The sequence below is a fragment of the Camelus ferus genome, chromosome 27 (assembly GCF_009834535.1).
Source record: "Camelus ferus isolate YT-003-E chromosome 27, BCGSAC_Cfer_1.0, whole genome shotgun sequence".
NCBI classification, from domain to species: Eukaryota; Metazoa; Chordata; class Mammalia; order Artiodactyla; family Camelidae; genus Camelus; species Camelus ferus.
In genome coordinates this window covers 10,721,836-10,739,703 of record NC_045722.1, presented here as the reverse complement: position 1 = coordinate 10,739,703, position 17,868 = coordinate 10,721,836, and the positions used below count along the sequence as shown (strand labels likewise).

Sequence of the window (17,868 nt, the reverse complement as noted above, 5' to 3'; positions counted from 1 at the left end):
GAGTAAGCGGGTAATTAAGTGTTATATTCAAGAAGAACAGGCTTGTTAGCTGTGGTTACAGTGAAGCAGATGAATAAATAAAATGGATCAGTTTTGTATAGATAACTATGAAGATCAGTTAGAACCGCATTCCTAATTTCGCCAGATGTCACCTTCTCAGAGGGGCCCTCCTTGTCTCCGGAATCTGAAGGTGCCCTCCAGTTATATTTATACTACCTGAAAATAGACCAAGGAATCCAAATAAAGTCTGTACGTTATGTGAGGTCCTTCAACTTTTAAACTACACAGCACAGTCCAAAACCCTTGTTTTAAAGTCCTTGCATAGGTAAGGGGACTTCTTCCCTACCTCAGTAGTTTGTGGGCAGAACAAAATATTTAGAAAGGGAGACCCCTTCTTTCCTTTTTCCTTAGTGCCTGACTCATCTCTGAGTTTTCCCTGCTGGAGAGCTGGCCGTCCAGCTGCTTGCTCACAAGCCTGCTTCCCCAGAAGCCTGCCTCCCTGCATCAGTCACATCCACAAAATATGCTCATCTTGAAATAGCAAACACTGTTTCTACTAGTGAAGTTCTTTTTAAAGAAAATTCTCTGCTCTGACCACCTCATCTCATCTCCACTTGTAACATGTTGGTGAAGATACGCCCCTTGCATCTGACCAGACCAGCTTCTGAGTTTTCACTTTAATTGGCCACTAACAAGAAAAGGAGGGAACTGCCTGCAGTTTAATGTGCTCTCTCCTCTTGTTTTCACCAGGGCCAGCCTTTCTCGAGGAGAAGATCGGAGGGAGCAGGATCCCTCATCCTTCGCAGCTCAGTGATCTTCCTCCCTCATTTGGAGGCCCTTTTTCAGACAGATCACCTGAAGGGCACTCTTTTCTGTCCTTTAGAATGGCTTCACCTGTGCCTCTGTGTTGTCAGAGATCAACCTTAAGAGACCTCTCAACCTCCCTTTGGCCTTCTCTGGAGTATAACAGTTCTTGCATCTTTGCGTAGTAAAGGATAGGACTGGTCCTTAAGCAGCGGACAGTGAGGGGGTTATTGGGTCTGGGTTCTGCTCAGAAGGGCCTCTGCAGTGAGGTGGTAGAGAAAGATAATCACACAAATTAAGTATCACGTTTAAAGGCTCCCAGATTATAAAGGACTTCTCTCATACTTTTGTCTAATAGTTCAGTACTAATTTTTTTTCCTTCAAATCTTTGATCTCTTTGGGATTTGTCCGAGTATAGGTCCAACTGAAATTTTTCCATTTGCCCTAACTAGTTGTTCCACCATCATTTATTGAATGTGGTGTCTTCATAAATTTCGGAGGCTACCTTTATCATATGTTAAATTCCCATAGTCATAGAGATGATTTTTTCTGTTCCACTGGTCTTTTTTTTTTTTCTTCTTCTTTCCTTTCAGTTTAAAAATTTTTTGTAATTTTTTGTCTTTCTCATTTTTAAAAAAATTCTTATTTGGGTTTTTTTTTTCTCTTTTTTCTTTTTCTTTTTTTTTTTTTTTTCCTACTGGTCTGTCTATTCATGTGCCACCTTGTTAAATTCTGAATTCACATGTCTGTTGAGTCTTTCTGGAGTTTTGGTTTTGTTTCATTAGTCTGATTGTCTACTAATGTTTTAATTATTGAGATCTTATAGTATGTTTTAACATCTGACAGAGATAGTTGCTTTCCTCCCCACTCCCTGATTTCAGTCAGTAATTGTCTAATAATGTTTATTTTTGTCCTATTAAAGACTCTTCTACTTCAGCTACATGATTTGCCAATTTTAAATGATATCCTTTGAACCCCTAGGTATACAGATGAGGCAATCGACAGACATCCTGTATTCCACCGTCTTCCTCGCAACCCCAGTTTTGGTTAGAGTGTCATTTCTACATCACTGAATAACATTTACATTCTCTTGTATCACCCCAACCAGCAGAGCCGTTTGTAGATGTTCTGAACTTAAATGTATCAGGTGTTCAGCCCCAACCCTTTTCCTCTGGAATTCCCTTTATCTTGTTGTGGCTGAAATTCGTCTCCTAACAGTTTCCTTAAGAAGGGCCAGAGGAACAATTTCTGTGAATTTGTGTATATTCGAAGCTTGGCCTATAAACTTTATACTTGAAGGACAGTTCTGCTGAACACAAAACCCTGGGCACATGCCTTCTCTTCTTGCATGTCTTGTAGCTACTGCTACACTCTGCGGGGATTGGAGGTTCCTGTAGAGAAATCTGAGGCCGGTTGATTTTCTTTCCCCATCTAAGTGATTCGATCTTTTTGCCTTGTCCCCTATCTCATTATTAACTACCTTGGGTTGATTTTCCTTGGCACACAGTGCACCTTTCAAGGGTTCTTCTGTCTTTATGGATTATATTTGCAGGCTTTGTTCTGTTCCTTTGGTTTAGTTTCCTTTTTTGAGAACTCTAGTTATATGTTTATGGATTCTTCTTTTGTCTCACTTGGATTTCTATCATTCTCTTTAATCCTTTTAACTTCTTTTGGTGGGGGGCAGGGAGGGAGGTAATCAGGTTTATTTATTTATATTTTAATAGAGGTGCTGAGGATTGAACCCAGGACCTGGCGCATGCTCAGCATGCGCTCTCCCACTGAGCTATACCCTCTCCCCTTTAACTTCTTTCTTTGTTTCCATTTCCTGTCGTTGCTTTTCTTAAGTCGGTTCTCCTTTCTCTTCTGCGCTTTCCAGGGTGCCTGTTTCCCTTTGTGTTCCTCCCCGTTTTGTCTTCATGTCTCAGGATTTTACCCCTTCTTCCCAGCTCACATTTCCTCTTGTCCTGTTGTCTGTTCCTCAACTTCTGCTTTGTGGTCTTCCTTCATAGAGGTGGTGGCTTCACTTAACATTTTGGAGGGATGAAAAATGGTCCCTTTTCTCAATAACTAATTCCTATGATTAATGAGTGAGAGTCCAAGTCTCCCTCCTCCTCTGCATCACAGAAACAGAAAGCTTCCTGCCTGCTTGGTTCATCTGAGTGATTCTAATTGTAGCCTCACCTGCTTTGCTTCTCTGAACCAAAGAAGACAGCCCATCTTACCCCAGTTCCCAAACACACTGATGCACTTGAGGGTGAGTCTCTTATCCTCAGGAAGTGATTTTTCTGCCTGAGTTTGAGAAACTGCCCCTGAGCAGGGCCCCTCTCCTGCTTTCCACGCTTGATCTCTTTGCTTCCTCCTTCATTGGCTTCTGCCTAGTCTCTGCCGGTTTTGGAAGCCCTTACATGTATTTTGTTGTCTGCAAGTTAATCTCCCTCCTAAACTGACTGAAAATGAAGTTTGAGTTTTTGTTTTCCCTGTTGCCTCTGAGCTTAGCCAGGAACATACCAGTTCTTCTGATTTTAGAGCAGTGAAAAATCTTATTAACTATCATCCCTGTTCAGAAGAGAACAGCTACTTAAGTCATCACAAAAGGGTTTGGATTACATTAACTTGAAGAAAATGAATCAGGGCCTCAGCCTGGAGGTCCTCATTAGAAAAGAGATGCTAACAGGGCTCTGTGCGAGAAACTTGCAAGAAAATTGTCTTGCAGGGCATTAAGGAAGCACAGAATCCTTGGCCCTAGCCAAGTGGGAGCGTGCATGGAAACTCTTGTGCCTACATCCATCCCCTGGAGATCTCAGGGAGGGGGCCAGAGGGCAATTATAGGAGTCTACAGTTTACCAGTAGCATATATGTTAGTGTGAGCATGAAATGTAATTATATGCTTATTTGCAAGTGTAAATACGATCTTGAGGCATGAGTGTGAGTGGAACCTAGGTTCTGTCTCAGAGATGCATGCCACATTTTATCATGCGCATGTATGGAAATTTACGTTAACTTATAGAAACTAGTAAGCACTGAATGAGCATCTAACCTTAAACGGTTCATCAGCATTCATAATGGAAGTGTCACTAGGGCTTTGTGTAATTATTTTACTAATTGTCTTCCTTGCTGTGAATGGAACTACTTTCTCAGGAGGCCTGACGTCTGGTGTCAGTAATAATCAGGCTGTCATCTTTATCAGTAAAAGCACTGGTTTATTTCTGTATACGCTACAGAATTCAGAAAAAGGGTTGAGGACATCTTACAGAAATAGAGCACAAAGAAAGTATAGTAAAGAAGAAAATATTGAGAGGAAAAAATGGAGTGAAAGAACACAAATTGCATGTTGTAAAAACATCCAGTATTCCTCCTCTGAGCTTTTGGCTCTAAGCTTCCACACGGGCTAGGCAGAGAGGGAGCCACAGTCAGGGGCATGAGGCAGACACAAATCATTCAGGAGAGCAGTTCCTTTTGGTATTTCCATCAGAGGGAAATTTCCTCCCCTGGCCGAGGAAGAGGATATTGTGTGGTATAAACAATGTCATCAGCAACTTCCTGGCAGCACTAAGGCTCCTGACAGCCATGAATTTCTAGTGACATTTAGAGTGTTTATCAGTGTTAGCCAGGACCATTAAACCAACATGCAGTTCAGTGAACATAGTCCTACCAGTGTCAAAACCCTGTGATGCAGGCTCACAGCTCTCTGCTGTTCTCGCTAAATCCTGGGGTAGATTTTAGAGTCTCTGATGTAAGGAAAGGAATACATATTCTTCCAGCAATCTTCTCTCATGATTTGTTTCTCCCAGATGTTTGCTAAGTATTGGGCAGTCAAGACTTTGACAAGTTTCTGGAAGGTGGATGCTTTGTATCACCCGTGGGAGATCTATATGTAGGCTCTCACTGCAGAGAAATTTGAGGACTCTTCAAAATGCCCATGTGTTTCCAGTCATCTGTATAGACACCTGGAGTCCTTGATGCAGGTGCCCTGTCATCTTGTCTGTGTCTTATTTAAATGTCAGCTAATAAGATTATAAACTCCAGTCATATTTTAATGCACAAAATTATTATATAAGTGCCATTTGAAAGGAGACTGAGCTTTAGGGAAATTTCTATGGCACCAATAAGTATCTCATTCATTAGTCATCAAATTTAATTGAGCAGCTACTAAGCATTAGGCACCATGGTGAATGTTGGAGTCTTTGTACTCTATTGCTTTCCTTTGATTTGGATTTTCAGATTCCCACCTGACCTCATTTCCCAGTGGAAAAACAGGTAGAGACTTGGAACCCACATCTTTTTTTTTCCATCTTGTTTGTTTTTGGTTATTTTTTATTTTTTTCATTGGACTATCGTCGGTTTACAGTGTAATGTTAATTTCTGGTGTATAGCATAGTGATTCAGATATATATAGATACGCGTGTGCATACACACACACACACACACACATATTCCTTTTCATATTCTTTTTCATTACAGGCTGTTGCAAGGTATTGAATTTAGTTCCCTGGGCTATGTGATAGGACCTTGTTGTTTAGCTATTTTATGTATAGCAGAGAACCCACATCTTTAACACTTAGAATTTCTGGGTGATCACCACAAAGACACAAGGCCTGGCCACTAGATAACCAGGTAGAAGGAAATAAACCTGGATTTTTAAAGTTTAGAGGGTTCTCCTCTTTACTTTCACTAGAAGTTTATTTTTTTTTTTTAAACAGGTCCCCTTTGGCTTTCTTTTCTCATAATTACGGAAACTGAGTACAAATTGTACGTTTTTCTTCATTGTTTCAGATTTTGAGATCCAGAGTGAGAATGGGGAGAACTCTAACCAAGACATATTTGAGGACGTTGAATCACGTGAGATGTTCTCAGAAATGCCCGACGGGGAAGGCATTCAGCAATCCGATTGGGAAAGTGACTCTGAGAGAGACTGCGGCTCTCGGGGGCCCCGGGGAAGCGCCTCCGGTGAGGACCCTGCGGAGGTGCCATCCCAGGGCAGGGAAGTGGGACAGCTCATAGGCCTTCAGGGCACCTACCTGGGTGAGAAGCCCTATGAATGTCCCCAGTGTGGGAAGACCTTCAGCCGGAAATCCCACCTGATCACGCACGAGCGGACGCACACGGGAGAGAAGTACTACAAATGCGACGAATGCGGGAAAAGCTTCAGCGACGGTTCAAACTTCAGCAGACACCAAACTACGCACACCGGGGAGAAACCGTATAAATGCAGGGACTGTGGGAAAAGCTTCAGCCGGAGCGCCAACCTCATCACCCACCAGAGGATCCACACAGGGGAGAAACCCTTTCAGTGCGCCGAGTGTGGCAAGAGCTTCAGCAGGAGCCCCAACCTCATCGCCCACCAGCGGACGCACACGGGAGAGAAACCCTACTCCTGCCCCGAGTGCGGGAAGAGCTTCGGCAACCGGTCCAGCCTGAACACGCATCAGGGAATCCACACGGGAGAAAAGCCCTACGAATGTAAAGAATGCGGCGAGAGCTTTAGTTACAACTCCAACCTCATCAGACACCAGAGGATCCACACGGGAGAGAAGCCGTACAAGTGTCCGGACTGCGGGCAGCGGTTCAGTCAGAGCTCGGCCCTCATCACCCACCGCAGGACTCACACGGGGGAGAAGCCCTACCAGTGCGGCGAGTGCGGGAAGAGCTTCAGCCGCAGCTCCAACCTGGCCACGCACCGGCGGACCCACATGGTGGAGAAGCCCTACAAGTGCGGGGAGTGCGGGAAGAGCTTCAGCCAGAGCTCCAGCCTGATCGCCCACCAGGGGATGCACACCGGCGAGAAGCCCTACGAGTGCCTGACGTGCGGGGAGAGCTTCAGCTGGAGCTCCAACCTCATCAAGCACCAGAGGATCCACACGGGTGAGAAGCCCTACAAGTGCAGCGACTGTGGGAAGGGCTTCAGCCAGCGCTCGCAGCTGGTGGTGCACCAGAGGACCCACACGGGCGAGAAGCCCTACAAATGCCTCATGTGCGGCAAAAGCTTCAGCCGCGGCTCCATCCTAGTCATGCACCAGCGAGCCCACTTGGGAGACAAGCCGTATAGATGTCCTGAATGCGGGAAAGGCTTCAGCTGGAATTCAGTTCTCATCATACACCAGCGAATCCATACAGGGGAGAAGCCCTACAAATGCCCCGAGTGTGGCAAAGGCTTCAGCAATAGCTCCAATTTTATCACCCATCAGAGAACTCACATGAAGGAGAAGCTTTACTGAAGGGGCAGAGAGGGAAGGTGCGGGGGCTGGCCCAGGAGAGGGACTTCCTATGCTGCCCCCAAATAGGGATGTTTATCTTTAGAAGAACCATTCTTCCTAAATGCTTGTTGGGGGGGTTGCCAGAATCTTACCCCTGCTCACCGTCGTCTCTAGGACCCCATCAGCTTAGTGGTCAGAGTCCAGCCCCGAGAACAGAGCATAGGAATGGACAGTCAGAACACTGAGTCTTTTTCTGTTACATTTCTCCACTTGATTGGCTCCTCTCCTGATCCTCTGTGCCTCAGTTTCCTCTCTGGTAGAACAGGGGGAAATAGATATTTCTCCGTGTGAGACAGGAAGACAGTGTGGCCCTTGTTTCAGAGAAGTCCCGGAAGTCTGGCGGTGTGGTCCGGTTGTTCTGCTGCCTCTTGTTGGGCTGAGGGGCCTCCACCCGAGCTGCTAGCACCCCAGGCCCCCTGCATGGCAGACCCGGCTTTTCCTACCTTTGGGTCCTGGGCTTTCATTTTGGGCCCAGGTTGGGGGGCTTTTCCAATCCTGAGTCATCGCCTGAAGGTAAAGCCCTTTTCTAGTTCTAGAAAGTGTTAGGAACACCGAAACACGAGGGAGTCTGGCCTGGAACCAGTGTCCCGGCAGGGACTTTTCCATCAGTAGGGGCTGCACACGGCCTGCCAGCAAAGGCATAAACCGAGATGTATGTCTTTGCTCTCATCTCTGCTCACTGTTCCGGGCTACGTCGGCCATGGAGGGAATGCACTTATTCTTGCAAGGTTTCGTTTTTTGAGTGTGAGGTGAAGTCAGAGCCCCCCAGCTGCCTCCCCCCGTCCAGGTGGATGGTACCTCTGTCTTATCACGGGTGAAACAGTCCTGCATGCTGCAGGGTGGGCTTGTGTCTTTACCCGCAGGTACCTGGCCCCATAGTCATCACTCTGTGCACTTGTCATTTCCTTGTTCTTAGATTTTTATCTTATATGTGCAGGTCTAGAATTCTGTCTGGTAGCTTTTGTATATGAAGAACATTATTTTTAAGGAAGTGTTGATTTTGAGGACACATCATCTGTCCCCTGGAGAGATTTGGGCTTGAATCAAGAGTTGGCTTAGAGATGTCATCCTTGATCTTGGGTCATTGAGCCATGAAACAGTTAAGACAGGGGATGATAGCAGGTGAAGGGGTTTGTTATGAGGGAAGAGGGAGGTAAATAAGGTTTTTCTCTCCTACCCATGAGGCCTCCACTCAGAATGCACCTTGGTTCTTACAGGGCAGACCCTCCACATTGCCTAATAAAGTAGGGTCTTGTTCTTTTCCTGAGTCTATCTTTGCACATTGTGTTGAAAACTCAAACTTAACTGTGAGCAAACCCACATCTTACTTCTGTACCCCACACACCCACCTCCTTCCCCAGGCCAGAAGAGGCTTAAGACCTTTAGGGAGCAAAAATCTCTTGCTTCAAAGAGCATACCTTTGGGTGAACCTAGTCTTGCTTGACCAGTGCGCACACCTCTCCACCGCCCTTTGCTAAATCTGCATCCAATCTGTCAGCCAAGACTTGGAGCAGCAGCTTTGACTAAGGAGCCAGATGGCCTTCCAGGGAGGCCACTGGGAATCATCTCCAACCAGACTCAACTAAGTTAGACACAAGAAAGTTCTAGGCAGTGACGGTTGTTACACCAAACCACGTAGGCTGTGAAGTCCCTGTCACTTGACTCCACCCCTTCATTTACGGAGCAAGGACTCATGTGCCATCACTGTGGAGAGCCTGGTGAAGAGGAAAGGCTGGTGGTTAATTCTCTTTGGTTTTTCCAGCCAGTCACTGGTGCAGCTGAGCTCACGTGTCTGGCATCAGTACAGGCTGTGGCTCCAGGGCCTACTCGCCTCTTCCCAGTGTCCCAACTCTGAGAATTTCCCATCGGCTCACAAGCCCAGGCAGCTGTGGAAGAATGGCTTTTGGGAGGAAGAGGGTCTGGTTCTAAGGAACCCCGCCCAGGCCTCTCACAGCTCTCAGTCCTTGGTAGGCACGATGTGTCTGCTGTTTGTTTACACTGTCGGTGTAGAGGCAGGAGGCCTGCCAGGATGCCTCAGGCCTCGAGATCCAGCCCCCAAGTTTTCTGGTGCAGACACCTTGAGATGACCAGACCCTGGGTGGGAGGCGCCTGTAAACTAAATTTCCAGGAGACCAACAGAATCCAGAACCCCAATTATTATTCATTCACAGTGGGGGCCTTCTGTCCCAAGCCACTTTCAGAGCATCCCTTGTTCCTGGTCCCCAGTGACTGAAATGGTGGCTTTGTGGTCAGACAGTGTCTGGTGAGCACAGAGTAAAATGCAGGGGTCACGTAGTGTTGATGGTGAAAGTGATGTGAGTTGTGTTTGGGGCTACCCTTTCCAGGCTTGATTTTTGCTTCCAGTGAAAGTTCCATTGGTTCAGGAGATCCCCAAGTTAAAGGAATAGGGCATGGACTTGGCATTAGTCATTTTCAATTTTCTTTTTTTAACAGTGGAACCACTTTTTCAAGTGAAATCTTACAACAATAGAAAACATGTGAAAGCAGAACTGCTTTTGGATGCTGAGAACCAAAGCCCTCTCCTGAGCTGGGTCTGCCCCACTTAGCCAGTCCCTGAAGCAGCTCTGAAACTTGAAAGCTAGATGTGTGTGCATGCAGAAAGTGCTGACCTGTTTTCTACATTAGTTCTTTTGGAAGAAATCTCCACAGCCCAGACTTGCAACTGGATTTAGGACTCTTTAGAGAGCCCCTCTTATGGTCCTGTCCTTCCCTCACCCCAACACATGCTGCCCCTCCTGAGAGGGGAAATCACAACTTCACCCACCTTCCATTGAATTTTAGACCTTTTATCTGTTAAATAGGGAGTGAGACTACTATGCAAAACTTTTCATAACCAAACCAGATAAAATATGCAAAGGTAAAGTTTCCTGTCCCCTTTCCCTAAGGGTGCATCTTCCTTCCTCCTGGACTCTCCGAGCTGCTCTCTAGTATTTCCTTCCAGTCATTTACTTTGAAAGCACTTCCATTTAGCACTTACCACGCTGCACTGGAGTGGCTGCTCCACAATTGATCGTTAAATGAATAAGCCTCAGTGATACTCATCTTGAAACACCCAGGACTAGGCACACAGGAAATGAGGAAGCCTGTGTGTGTTGGGCAAGGGGGAACTTAATTCTCAGCACCACCCTGAGACAGTTGGCATCCAAGCTGCCTGAATTTATTCACCTGGATAAATAAGGATTAACAGGCATAAACACTTACTTTCAGCTGTAAGGCAAAACTCTGGAAAGGGCCTTCTCTCTCAGTGGTATCCTGGCCACGTAGGGTGAGAGGCCGCCACTTCCCCTAATTCCCCCAGGGTGGGAGAAGCGAGGCAGGACCATCGCACTCCAGCTGGGTAGATTTTAGTTGTGGCTCCGCCCACCAAATCCCACTTGTAGAGAAGTCCTACCAGCCGTCAGTGATTCGTCTGAAACAAAGAGGCGCCCAAGCCATCCCCATACATTATTGGTTAATGCTGCTGTCAGTCTGGAGGCACTGGCGGAGACCTATGGGAAAAGTAGTCCAGCCAAGCCCGAGTACTTCTGGGGCTCGCATTTCCGCTTCCGGTGTTCAGTGGCTGTCCGAATGCCCGGACTCGGCGTCTGGGCTCCGGTTGGGAGTGTCCTGTAGGGACGTTGCGTGGCCACAGAGAAGGTGCTGCAGAGTCGGGCCTCCAGTGGCCGCAGGGCCTTGGTGGGCGGGAGCGGTTCTCACCTTGGGCTTGGGTCTCCCGCGTCGGGTAGGAGTGACCAGGCAGAGACCTAGGGTCCGATCACTTCCGGACTGGGCCCTGCGTTCCCTCAAGCGGACCCTGGGGCCGGATGCGCCCCTTGTGCTGGAGGCACCCTCTTTGCTGCCCACCGGGCCCGGCGGGGACGAACTTGGCCCCGTAGCCGCCGAGGCGACCCCGTCCCCACGGTCCGCGTTTACCCCATGATGCTTCTGAGAAGGTCGCCCGCGGAGCAGAGTAGCCTTCCAGGGTAAGTCACGCTCTACGGGCCAGTCACCCAGTCCACCGTCACCAGGCTGAGCCACTGCCCAATTCCTGCCAGCCTGTGACCTTGGGCAAGGTCTTGGGGTTCTCTGAACCATGTTTGCCTCAGCTTTGAGGGAGCTGAAGCCTCAGTACCTCTTACTTAGCTTTCCTTCCAGCTGTAATGTCCTGTGAGTCTGTTGCTTTATTATCCTTCCTCTTAAATCTTGTAACCTTAACCAGGGTAAATCTCCCTGTTTGGGAGAGAGTTATGGTGCCAGGGCTGAGGAATCCTGAGAGGGCTCGCCCAAAGCTGAGAACCCAGCCAGAGGCGAGGACAGTTGAGCGATGGGAGCAATTGTTTCTCTGAAGTTTCGAGCGGGCTCCACCCAGGCGCTGCTCTCCAAGGTGCTGCGACCTTGAGCGCTGGCTCGTTCTTGTACTGCATGTACTTTGCAACACTCTGAGGACCAGTGGTTTGGAAGACTGGATGGTTTATTGTCCTCATTACCTCCATTAGCCCATCCTCATTCTTCAGTATGGATAATTGGCATTTTCTCAGCGTTAAGTAAATCGCTATGCAAACACAGCTTCAAGCTCCACTACTTTCTAACCAGCTCACCAGTCCTTGTCCCCTCTTGTCAAACTTCTGGAGCTGTATGCCCCCCATCTTACACCCCCACCCCCAGTGACAGGTGGCCAGACTCCGTGGGTATTGGGACATGGGAAGGGGGAACAGGAAGGCACTTTTCTTCACTTCAGTACAGGTGGGGTGCCCCTTGTGATTTTCACTGGAGTTCACTCTGTAATGTCTGCCTCTGGCTCTAGAATTTCAAATTCTACTTAGACTCCTATCTGAAGGTGGTTTCCCAGTGAGGTAAAGGAAGAGGTTTGAACTTAAGAGCACAGCTGCAGGGTTCTTCTCTGATATGAACAATGGCTGTAGCTGTGGACCAACGAATCCAGATTCCTCAAGTACAAGAAGAGCTTCAAATAATGAAGCTAGAAGAAAATTCCCACTGGGAGCAAGACATTTTCCCTCAAGGGACTGTCCCTGGACCAGGGACCTCCTGCCAGCACTTTTGGCATTTCCACTATCAAGAAGCATCAGAACCCCAGGAGGCCCTCATCCAACTCTGGAAGCTCTGTCATCAGTGGCTGAGACCAGAGAAGTGTATGAAAGAACAGATCCTGGAGTTGCTAGTCCTGGAACAGTTCCTGCCTGTCCCTTCCCCAGGAGATCCAGATCTGGGTTAGACAAAAGCACCTGGAGAGTGGAGAGGAGGCAGTGGCCCTGGTGGAAGATTTGCAGACAGAACCTGGAATACAGGAGCTGCCTGTAATATATGAGAACTTAGTTCCAAGTAGTTAAAGCAGACGAATGAATGTGAGGGACAGAGCCACCTTGGGTGTCAGCAGTATGGGTGAGGTGTAGACTTTGCTGTTGGTGTCAAAATGGAATCTGATTATTTTCTGGGCCTGGTAGCTGCATCTTTCCTTCCATTTTCAGACTGACTCTTCAGAGAATGCATAACATTGGTTGTTCTGAGTGTTGGTCACCGCCATTAAATAAGAGAATTGCTTAAAATAGCTTGAGCACCACTCTGACCCCAGAGGAGCACATACACAGTTTTCTCTTTGGAGAACGGCTCTCATTCAACAGCAGCCAGCCTGAAGCAAGGGGTTCGCTGGTCTTTACTGACATTATTGAACCTTTGGGTCCTATTGCAAAATAGCTGCTTGTTGGTTGCTCTCTGTGTAGTTAGTTTTGCCTAGGGGTTGACAGAAGCAGCCCCACGAGAGCTAGGTGGACAGGTTGCAGTGGGCTGGGGGTCCAGACCTTATCTCTATGGAGTCTTCCACACATCCACACTCCTTACTGCCCCAGCAGTGATTTGCATAAGACTGGGCTCCCCCTTTGCTTCTTTGTGCCTTGGGATGATTAAGTTTTAGTGCCTACAGAATTCTGACCATTTCCAGTCTTTGAACAGGGGCAGGAGGTGCTGTCAGAGGAGAAGGAACCCTCAGGATTGGTACTGGGTTCCCTAAACTTCCATCTGAAGCAAGCACAGACAGAATCCATGTATCAATTCTCGGCAATGGTGAAGAACTCACAGCCAGAACCAGAAGACCAAATGAACCACAGCCCCAAAGTAGAACTCGGATCCTTCCACAAGAGCAGTAAGCAGCAGCAGTGAGGGGAGGGCCTGAAAGCCCCTCTGAGTGCAGGGAGTGGGGTGGAGGGCAAAGCTCCTTCCCCTGGGAAGACATGGCATAGGAGCTGAGGCTGACCACACGAACCTGTGGGATCCGTAACAGGCACCTCCGAAGGGAAGAAGGACCTTGGTTGGCATGTTTTATAAAACTGCACAGCAGAGCCTGTGGCACCTGTCCTTACATGAGTGAGGCGTTACTGGTCCCTCTAGGTAAGATGTGGGCACCAATATTAGGCCTTGTCAAGGCACAAGGTAGGGGTAACTAGAGTTCATTCATCCTCAAAAGAAGTATGTGTCCCCAATTCAGATGACTCACATGTATTATAAAAACTGAAGAACAAAATCATAAAACGCTGAAAGTCAGTACCTGGATGGATGTAGAAGGGAAAAACCTGGAACTTTCCTTTTAGAAATGTGTCATTTTGTTATTTCGCCAGCCCTTCTTTGATAGGACGAAGCAGACGCTAAAAGAAAGAGGAAGGCTCTTCTGTTTCTGAACTCAGGTGGGCTGCTCTCTGGGAGGGTCGAGAAGCTTGGTCCTCTGATGGCTCCTTCCTCTGCCAGCAAGCCTGCCTGACCCTCTGGCTCTGGCTCTTTCTGTGGAGAACAGTGGTGACCAGAGGACCACAAGCAGCTCCCAGGTGGGCCAGACTTTTCACTTACTCAGATCACCTTTTACTACTGAGTGGGGCCCTCTGCAATCAATTCTCTTGTCAGTCAGAAATTCCAAAGGAATTTTTCCCAGCATGTAGGCACAGCAACTTTACAGATTAGGCTCCAAAATTTCATCAGCCTGCAAAATGTTGCCGAAATCTCCTGCCTTTAGTAAAGCCGCACCGCAGCTGAGGTAGCGAGGGGTTGTATTAAAGTCATTCTTCCCCCTGACCCTAGGAGTGCTTGTTTGTCTTAAAAGTAACAGTTACTTCCTTTTTTCTGTATCTGTATCTTGCCCTCATGGTATGCAGGGTTGCGTAGTGGGAGGAACAACAAAAACTTCAGATTCAGACAGTCCTGAGTTCAAATCCCAGCTCTGCCACCTACTAACTGTAACTTTGAGCAAGTGTAAAGTTTCCAGCACAGAGCCCAGCTGTCCGGTAAATGTTAGTTCATTTCTTCCTTTGCTTTCTCTCCCCCGACCCCTGCCATATTGCATTTCAAAGCCAAAGGAAACTCACTTTTTAGCTTCTTCTAAGTGTGCTTTTTCACCTGCCCTCCGCATAGGGCAGTACAGAGGCATTTTGTCTTAAGGCATTGTGTTTTGAGTACGGTGTCATGTTTTCTCAGGAGTTGGTGACATTTGGCGACGTGGTTGTGTATGTCTCCCAGGAGACACGGAGGCAACCAGAACCTGGACAGAGGAACCACCTGGAAAGCTGGGGGAAATCTGCAAATGGGACCTCACTAGGTGAGAATGGCTTTTTCCTTTTACAATCAAAGCTAGCTGTGGGGTTTCTGTAGTATTCACTACTCTAGAGCTTTTTAGGTTGAATTTTTCAAATCTATTTCTTACTTCAATCCTGACTGAAAATTGAATACCATGATCAGTGCTATCAAGGATAAGTTTCTGGAGTCCAGAAAGGATACTGTATTAAAGCTCATCTAAAGAAGACGGTCAGTAAAGGCTTTGGCAGGTGCCTGAATTTCACTCGTTGCAGGATAGATGAACTTGGATAGAGAGTTATAGATTTGGGCCTGAATTTTTTCATATTGTTTCCTCACTGTCCTTAATATTACTTTCACTGAGCCTTCCCAAGAATTCCCTTTGACTTTTCTTGAAAATTAGCCATCTCCCCTCCCTGGCATATAAAGTTGTTGGGATTAGATTCACCCAACCGTAATGTCTTCTTCCTATCTCCCTGCAGATTTCCCAGCCCATAGACCCGATGTGAGCTCCCACGTGGAAGAGGAGGAAAGCCCAGATCTCCAACGCTCCCCAGAGAAGGAGAGTGTGAGAGACTCCGCAGTGGATGGGGGGGAGAGTCAAGTCCAGCCAGGTGCCCATCTTGAGAAAAGTCAAGTCCTGGGATGAGCTGGAGTGGCAGGGCCTGGAGGATGAGAGGGTGGCAGGGGTGCACTGGGGCTATGAGGAAACCAGGATTTTTCTGGGAATTCTCAGTGAGTCTTGGATTCATGAAAAACTCCACACGTGCCATCAGAACCACCAGGTGTACTGGATGATGGCTAAGTGGCTGCCAGAGTGGGGCTTCCTGCGGACCCTGGAGCAGTGTCGCTAGTGGTTCAAAAACCTCCAGACCAATTACTGCAAAGCCAGGAGCACCCACACGCCAGGCACCTGCCCCTTCTATGATGAGATGGATGCCCCAATGAGCCACTGGACCTTTGCCAACACCTTTGATGCCTTCGAGGTGGCAGGAGGCATGCTGCAGAATAGAGGGGACTCCAAAGAGAACCAGCAGGTGGTGACTGGGGATGGTCATGAAATGACAGAGGCGCTCAGGAGCCATGGCCCCCAGGCTTTGAAGGGAAGTCCCAGTGGTAAGCTGTCCTCCCCACACCTCAGGACAGGGGAGACAGGAATGTGGGAAAAGTTCCAGTAACCTCTCAAACCTCATTACCCACCGGTGAATTCACACTGGCGAGAGGCCCTAGTAAGTGCAGGGAGTGTGGAAAAACCTTCAGTCAGAGCTCAAGTCTTGTTATACACCAGAGAATCCACACAGGAGAGAAACGCTATGAATGTGCTGAACGTGGGAGGCGAGTCAACAACTGTTCCCATTTTAGCGCACATCCGAGAACCCACGGAGGGCGGAAAGACTCCAGGTGTAGGAGACATACCTGTAAAGCAAGGAGTCTGAAAACACTACAGAATCTACCCAAAAGGGGGTTTGTATGGCCCTTGATTCTATCCCATGACACCCACAGGAGACAGACAGAGAATTCAGATGCTAGTCCAGCAGCTGTATTTTGTTTCACTAAATACACACCTGGCTTTCGAAATACTACTCAGGGCTTTCTTGTTCATGCTGATAAAATGGAAGCTAATTTCCAGAGAATTCAGAGACTAGTTCTGAGCTTGACTATGTGGCTGTCTCAGCGTGTCTTCACTGTGATTCTGTGCCTTACTTTTCACAGCTTGGTAATATGAGGGTGAGGTCCTCACCCTCCATCAAGGATGGAGGAGGCTCCGCACCCCCGTGCTGGTGGCGTTACTGATGGCTGGGTCAGCTGGAGAACCAGCAACGGCCGAGCTGTTTCCTTTCCGCACTGGGCAGCTAGACAAGGGTTTATTATTAATGCCTTTGTAAAGGTCTCCCCCTGTTCTCCCTGTGGGAGGATTGGAGCCCAGGAACTGTCTGCATTTCCCCACCGCCCCTGCCTTAGGATTTACATGGGGTTACTTGAGAGGAAAGCATTCTGTTATATTACTTGGAGGAGGAAAGATCAATGCTAGAGGCTGACTTTCTAAACCAGAACCTACTCTTCCTCTCAGTACATTAGGTGGGGCCATGTGTGATTGCCATTTTGGGTCTACAAAATTAGCAATTTCATGATTCAACCTAAGTAGAATTTCTGTGTGGCTGAATTACTCCAAATTGCCGCAGGGCTACTGTGGCGCCTTAAAGCTCATGCTGTATCCCCAAAATGTGAGCCTGGGTCTAGAAGATCATGAACCAGGATAATGAAGTGGGGAAAGACTTTTCTGTTTGTAAATGTATCCAGAGCAATAACTGAGAACCATAACATTGATTAAGAAGACTCCTAGGGGGAGGCTATAGCTCAAGTGGTAGAATGCCTGCTTAGCATGCAGGAGGTCCTGGGTTCAATTCCCAGTACCTCCTCTAAAAATAAATAGAACCTAACTACCTCCCCACCTCGCCAAAATAAAATAAATAATACAGTAAGTAAATATTTTTTTTAAAAAGGATGTGCCTCTCTGTCACCTGCCTCTGACAAATCCACTAGTCCCCGCCTTTCTCAAGTGTCCAGGTCCTAAGGGGGAGGCTGTGTGCAGGTCACCACGTTCCGGAGACTTGGGCATCTCTGCGGGAGCAGGGAAGAGTCTCTGACTTGGACATACAGAGCAGACGGTGCTTGGAAATAAATGGAACAGTTTCTTCCTCTTAAAATAATTTTCTTTGTGTGTTTGATTTTAAAATATTTTCCCACATTCCAGAAACCCATCAATTATAAAACAAAGCAAAATCTACACATTTTATCTAATTAGATTTTACAATTATAATTTTATCTAATTAGATTTATAAAATAGATTATGAAGTAATGTCTTTAAAAAAAAATAAAAGAACTTATCTAAATAAATGTCTGTCAAAAGTAGTCATTTTGATGGGCTGTAGACTTTCTATGTGGTTGCCATATTAGAGACATACTTTGAGGTTTTCCTTTGAGAACTGTCTTCAAGCCACATTAGAAAGCCTCACATTCCTGTATCTCCAGCACACAGAACAGTGCCTTGCATAGGGGGAAGGCTTGATAAACGCTGACAGAGAAGACAGCTTGCTTATTATCTCCCCTGATCACCTCCCTTATCCATAAGCCATGGCTCAGCCCATCTCTGCTTTCCAAAAACAGAATCCCTTCAAAGGATGTCAATTTGCTGCCATTGAGGAGACTCTTTATAGAGCCTATTTTTGGAGATAGT

The 17,868-nt window shown here is 47.3% G+C and overlaps 1 protein-coding gene across 1 annotated transcript in view; it reads left to right on the top strand.

The window, feature by feature from the left end:
* Positions 1-17,338, top strand: part of ZSCAN2 (zinc finger and SCAN domain containing 2) — a 28,274-nt gene extending 10,936 nt beyond the window's left edge. The window contains 4 exon segments of the mRNA XM_006192604.3: positions 5,578-11,041; positions 13,026-13,891; positions 14,535-14,655; positions 15,113-17,338. Coding sequence (XP_006192666.1) covers positions 5,578-7,019 — 1,442 coding nt within the window. The 3' untranslated portion in view covers positions 7,020-11,041; positions 13,026-13,891; positions 14,535-14,655; positions 15,113-17,338.
* Positions 17,339-17,868: the final 530 nt, after the last annotated feature.